This window comes from Adiantum capillus-veneris, chromosome 18, assembly GCF_014529385.1.
Source record: "Adiantum capillus-veneris isolate H3 chromosome 18, ASM1452938v2, whole genome shotgun sequence".
Lineage (NCBI taxonomy): Eukaryota > Viridiplantae > Streptophyta > Polypodiopsida > Polypodiales > Pteridaceae > Adiantum > Adiantum capillus-veneris.
Window position 1 is genome coordinate 15,890,273 of NC_140948.1, and position 6,921 is coordinate 15,897,193.

The window sequence follows — 6,921 nt, forward strand, 5'->3', positions numbered from 1 at the left end:
TTCGATGTGTTCGAGTTTACTTTTTACGTTGTAGTTTACTTTTTAACATTTTCGTTTAATTTGTATATTTATGTTTTTCCATCTTGGACAACCAAATGCTCGCGAGCAAGTGGATAGAGTGGATGCCTCTCCCGTGTTCAAATCTTGCTTGCGACCCCGCATTGACCTTTTGCCTATCGTCCGCAATCCTCGAGATTCCCCTCACTCAACCCCATCCGTAGATCCCACCGTTAGTCTCTCTCACTCTCTCTCTCTCTTCTCTCTCTCTCACTCTCACACACACACACACACACACACACACACACACACACACACAGAGGTGCGTGTATTTCCTTTGCAGCTTTGTAGCGCCTTTGATGATCCCCACACATGGCGAGAACTAAAGTCCGTAGCTGTATATTACCATTGCAAACACACAGGAAGCCAGAAAGAGCTCCATTGTCTCCTTTGTGCCTTCCTCTTCCCTCCACGGCTCCACCCACATCCACAGTAGAAACCCACATCCTCTCCGGGCGCCAGCAAGGAAGGCAAGACGGCGCTTCTTGTTCTCTACTTGTTACTTCTCTCTGCCCGAAAGCACATCACCTTACTACGGTGCCGCTATGTTTGGGTTGACAGTTACGTTACCTGCCTCTAGATCAGCATCAGCAGATGTCTTCTTCACTTCGACGTAACTCTTTCCTTGTAATGTGAACTTTGTGGTTTCTGCTTTGTAACTTGTAAGGCGTAGCCACTAGCTCAGAAGTAGACAGCATTGTCGTGGTTTTCCACCTTGTACTTGGAATCGTCACATGCAGCGGAGCGCTTTTTTACCTCTTCCCTGGAGAGTGAAAGAGAGCCCTTTATTTCGCTGTCCTTTTCTTATCTTCTTACCATTGAAGAGCTGTGCCTTTTGATGTGGAATTAAGCTTATCAGTGAATGGCATTAAATCTCTCTAGTGAATGATTTGGGTACCACATGGCGCTATACATCTTAACAAGCTTCATCAACACCCCTTTCTGATTGAGGCCCAAATATCTTTGAGAGCCCAGGAATGCACCTTCTCTTCCTATACATTTGCCTTAAGCCCTTGCAGACAGTAATTGCCAGAAAGTCAAGCTTGTGATTGCTTTCAGCCGGTTGATGAACATGGCCCGATGCACAGATTTCTGCTTTGAGTGCCACCATCAGACTGATTCTCTGAAAATCTTGGTGTGATATCACCCAGCAAGTAACTCCACACAAATAGAAACCGTTCTCTAGCGTGGAATGATGCGGGAATTCCCATCTTGTTTTGGAGAATATGGAGTGCAAGTTGCAGATTCTTTTGCGAGTGGAGCCAACCGAGGAACCCAGAATGTGGTGACATGTTTTTACAAGTCAAAGCTTGCAGGTGTTTCACGCATGATCACAGTCACTTGGTGCAAAACACTTGGAGGGCAAGGTCTCTCTGTCAATGTACATGACACCTCTTCAGAATGTACATTCAAATTGGACATGAAGCCTTGGCTCTTTTGGAAGAAGAAAGGCAGCAAAACACTCTATGCTGGGGAGCTCAAAGTGGAGGTTTTTTGGGATCTGTCATCAGCAAAGTATGGATCTGGCCCCGAACCCATCGAGGGTTTCTACTTAGCAATTGCTTCAGGGTGCAAAATCTCATTGTTACTTGGAGACATGGCAGAAGAGGCCTACAAGAGAGCGCTTTCCTCATTTCCTCCTGTAGGATGTACCGACACGAGCTTGATCTCTAGGAGAGAGCACGTCTTTGGAAAAACGTTCTACTCCACTAGAGCGCAATTTAGGGACAGTGGGCGATCACATGACATCTTGATTGAATGCCAAACAGTGGGGAAGGAGCCGCGGCTGTGTGTGCGCGTGGACAAGCAGCTGGTAGTGCAGGTGAAGAGGCTTATGTGGAAGTTCCGCGGCAACCAAACGATCATGGTTGATGGCTGTCCTGTGGAGCTTTTATGGGATGTGCACAACTGGCTGTTCAATCCTAGTGATAACCCTGCTGTGTTTATGTTCCAAACAGGCCTCCCTTCACCTCCAACAAGGGATAATGCTCTTGGGAACAAGCACAACATTCACTCTTCCACTTCGTACTATCAATGGCATCAACACACGGTTTCCAGCAGCTCCACTGGTAAATGCCAAGATGGGTATGGATTCTCCTTGCTCCTGTATGCATGGAAGAGTGAGTAAAGTCATGCTCTTTTGTGTTGCATTCCTTCTTCTGTTTTCCAACCCATGCATTACATCCATTGCCGATCGAGACTCCTGAAGTCTTTAAGCTAAATTTACTTCCAGCCAAACAGGCAGCCCTCCTCTCGCATACATATGCGCATGGATGGGTGGAAAGACCCTTATGATTAACTCACCCACTCTTGCTACAAATCTCACTATCCCAAAATTGGAGGCTAATGGATACACATACAGTGCCATCAAGGGTGCCTCTTGAAAACATAACACGGAAGTTTCCGACAAGACTTGAGCAAGGAAAGCTTTTGAATGCAAAGCCCTCAAAAACATTCATGAGGAGGCATGGATGGTGGGAGTTTTTCTTGTGGGCTTGTGTAGTCCAGAGTGGGCTCAACTTTACCAGCAGTCAACCTCAAGGTCTATTGAAGAGATGTATAGAGGCAAAAGTTAATGTCATTGTACATGAAGGGCCTGCATTATGAAATCAGGTCGTGGTCACTTTTGATAATCTTATGTTCATGAGTGATTACCATGTTGGTAGGTGGTGATGATGATGAACAATTTTGGATACTACTCATTAAAAGGTGTATTCTTGTTAATGTTGTAGCCATTTACTTCACAATATTGAATGTAATGTGCATGCGGGGTGATGGTTTTCAGACTAAATTACCTCCAAGTTTTAAGGATCTCCTGTTCTAGTAGTTTGTGTGGTTGTTAAGGTATGGTTTCTTGATAAGCCCATTGATGCTTCCGCTCGCGCGCGCTCACTCATGGACTATGATAGTGTCTATCAAGTACATATTAAAGCACACATGTACTCTCTTGCACCCCCACAGACTGTACACTTCATGTTAGTTGATTAGCAAGCTATCTTAGAGTAGTTCCTGTGGCAGTACTCCTAGGCACTCCATTAGAGTAGCAAAGAGGGGATCTTTGACTGAGTTTTTGGTTGCAAGGATTATGCCTTCTCTTCTTTTCATTGTTCAAAAGTCATTAGTTTGCACAGGTTTTATGCACAAAGAGTAGCATGTTGCATCAATGAAGCTCTTACTTTGCAGGTCTACACATTATGCCAACAGAGCACCCATGCAATGATCACATGCTCATGTTTTCTTGGGGTTGTGAGCATGCAAATGTATCCGTATAAGTTGCAAACCTTAAAGATAGCATCATTATGATCGTGAATGATTAGATGTTACTCAAATATGTATATGGCATGGCAAGGGATCTTGCTACCAATACACAATCAGGTTAAAGTAATAGGATTGTAATCACAGTAAATAGGATTCTATAGTATGTTTGTGATAGTGGCATTGATGTTAAAGACACTACCATGTTTTTTGATGATGCCACACTGTAGTTCCTGTAATTGTACTGATGAAATTGCCACTTTACATTGTGTCTAGAGGCCTAGATGATTTGTAGCCTTGACCCTACTCAAATTTTCTTGTCCTCTCCTTACTAAAATAGCTTTGTTGTCACAAAGAGCAACTTTGAGAATTTCCTTTGTAGAAATTCTCCTTTTTGTTTTCTTTGCTTGTTTCAAATTTTCTTGAAGCTTTTGTTAACACAATTTAATAACTACAAATATCAAATTTCATCAAAGGCATGCTTCAAGGAGTACTCTAATTTGGTTTTGTGTAATGAACTAGCGAATCAAATCATGTATATGTTGCACGAAATGTGAGACAAGCTAGGAAATTAGGTGTCATTACTATCGCCGTAATTTAAGGTTATTTACCCTCACTGACAGAAACCTCTTGGCATGTTGATAGTGCATTTTGATATTGGTTATGCCATCAAAAAGCATGTCTAAACATATGTTGGTAATATTTATCTAAAGAGGATGCTTCCACAAAAAATAACATCTTTAAGTTAGGATGTTTTAAAAGTTTGTATGTCTAAAAAAGTTTAAACTTCATAGGATTGCATTCATTTTTTGATACACTTTTTAATAATAGGTCACATAAGGGTTTTAATTTAATCTAGTAAATTTATTGCATGCTTAGCGCTTGTAAACTGAGATCTTGATTTTTTTCACCATTTTTTGTTAATAGTTATTGTTGCCAAAGCCTCAAAAATAGCAATTTCTTTGCTTTCAAATGATTCACAAAATGTAGTAGAATTGATCAATGTAGTGCTTTGTTTGTCTGGAATTCATGCGCATAAAACTGTGAAAGCCTTTTCTATTCTTGTTTAGTGATGCTTATTCTTCTAGCAATCACCAAATACATTTCCCTTGTAACATTTAATGTACTAGCAACTTGTGTGTAGCTGAAAATGATAACAATTTACACCTAGCTAGTTTGGCATAGACAATACTTGAAAAGAGAGAGAAATAGAACAATTGACAATAGTTGAGGACCGGATTTGCATGGAGCCGGTCCCCCCTTCAAAAAGGCTTTGTATTGTAGCTTCTCCCATCAAAGGAGACTTTTGTATAATACAATCTTTGTGTTCCTTGAAAAAACTCGTTGGTGCAATGAAGATGGAAGCTTCATGCACCAAATTATGCTCAAAAAACACACCTAATGTCCCTAGCCTCAGTCCCAAAACCTCGCACACCTTCAAAAATGGTGAGAGCTAGCAGGGAATGAGGAAATATTGAGGGAAAGAAGATGTATCTTACGAGAAAGAAGTATTCTCTTCACATAATCACTCTAATAGCATAGCTTAGCTTAGTAATTAGCATGGCACAGGAGATGAGCATGACATTGAAGCTTGGCTCTTGGTTGGATTTGCATTCCATAGCCAAGAGTTGTTGGTGTAGGCCTCTACTTCTCAATGCTTGGAGAAGAAGATGGAGTTCTTCTTGCACACATGAGTTGTGTGTGTGTGTGTGTGTGTGTGTGTGTGTGTGTGTGTGTGTGTGTGTGTAGCATTGTGTTAGACAAAAATGCAACCCTCTCTATCTTCTTCGTCGACCCCTCTTGCCAATTACTCTTCCTGGCTTCCCATTGGCCCCTGCAGAGCTTGGTCAATAGTAATAAAGAAGTATAATTGCTAGCCTTGTGACAAGTGTCTCCCTTTCCCCTTTTGTGAGAGCTTTAGATAATTAAAATAATTTATTAAACTCTCATTGGACCGACCTTTTAGTCTTCTGGCCAATAGGAATCAAGCAAGCCAAGGGGCTGCTTGATGCTGATTGGACCCCTTGGTAGACTGTCCAATAGTCTTCTAGGGAGCTTAATTTCTATTGGTTCTTTTATCAAGCATTTCTTAATTGATTATACTAATTCTACTCTAGCCTAATTCTCATTGGTCCACGTCTATGGCTATCCAATGGGATTTGAGGGGAGATTGGGACCAACTGGGCTAGGAGCCTGCCATGTGTCTAGTATTTCCTTTGTGTAAAGGGGGAGCTTTGGAGTGTGTGTGTGTTTCTCTCTCCTCTCCTACTCTTAGGGCTCGCCCCCTCCTTCATAGAGATGTGGGAAGACATTTTGGTCCCCATGACCATCCAATATTTCTCAACTTTTGGCCATTGAATTATTTAATTAAATTTTGGAACTTTAGCCTATGGAAGTCTTAATGAAGCTAAATCTTAGTTCTTTAAAGCTCCATTAATGCACATTGCTCTTTTGCAAACTGTCCCCCTTTGGATACCTATTTTTCCTCCTTTAGATCCCTGCTGAGACTGGTTTGGCAGCCTTACCAATATTCTAGCTTTTACTCCCTTGGTACCTCCCCATATTAAATGATCAATTTAACATGAGAAAATAATTTGGGAGAATTAGATATTAGTTTTTATGACATTACTCTCTCTTGAAATCATAGTCGTCCCCGACTATGAGGTAGAGAAGATAAAGCCTAGTCATTAGTCCGTTTGCTAGCGGATAGAGGATCCCTATTTTACCCTACGACACCATTCTAGAATGGATGACTAGTCTATTTGGCGCTTGAGAGCCTTAGCTGTTGCAAGCGTGTCTGCACATTAGTTCGTATCAATCTTCCATAGTAGAGTGACAAGCTCTACTTGGTGTTCGGGAGACGTCGTTTCCACAAACATGATCCTAAGCATGCATACTCATTAATATTTGTGTACAATAAAGAAAAAGACAGTCTTATAAGACAAACAATTTGTTCAATTAAACATATTTACATTTACTTACTCTAGAGAATCATTGTAAGCATTGACAAGGTTTAGATTACCCTTTAATTGTATGCCTTGCATCCATCTAGCATCTTCAAAAGGATAATTTTAAAACTTAATAAGATATCGTAGGATAATCTTACCGCCTCTCAAAACCTTGTCTTCATGTCGGAGAATGGACTCAGGCTGCAACACCTCTTCTTGGTTCTCGATCTCCAGTGGGTCTTCAATGGTTGCTTCTTGAGGTGGCTCTCCTTTGTAAGGTTTTGGTAGGCTCACATGGAAAGCATTGTGTATGAGCCAATGGTTGAGCAACTTGAGCTGATAGGCCATCTCATTGATGGGCCTAAGAATCTGAAAGGGACCATAGTACCTTTTTGCTAGCTTAGTATAGTACTTTTGGTGTCCTATAGGATTCTTGCCCGTCGTGTGTCTTAATCGAGCCTTGGGAAACTTAAGCAAGACCCAATCATTTTCTTTAAAGGCTAGAGCTCTTCTGTGCTTATTAGCAGCAGCCTTTTTCCTTCACTGAGAGATGGATATAGCATCCTTAATCTTTTGGAAAGATTCTTGTAGGTCTCGGCTATATTCATCTGCAACGAAGATCTTCCCATGTACTTTGGGTAGCAGGGGACTTTTTGATCTT

General features: G+C 41.4%; 1 protein-coding gene across 1 annotated transcript; it reads left to right on the top strand.

Annotated features, from left to right (window-relative positions):
* Positions 1-349: 349 nt before the first annotated feature.
* On the top strand, positions 350-2,883 carry LOC147435277 (uncharacterized). Its single transcript, XM_086488354.1, has one exon. The coding sequence runs from the start codon at positions 1,250-1,252 to the stop codon at positions 2,183-2,185; it is 936 nt and encodes a 311-aa protein (XP_086344480.1). The 5' UTR covers positions 350-1,249; the 3' UTR covers positions 2,186-2,883.
* Positions 2,884-6,921: the final 4,038 nt, after the last annotated feature.

What these genes read in the sequence shown, in the direction of transcription:
- LOC147435277 (XM_086488354.1), top strand. Translation starts at nt 1,250, where the DNA reads ATGATGCGGGAATTCCCATCTTGTTTTGGAGAATATGGAGTGCAAGTT.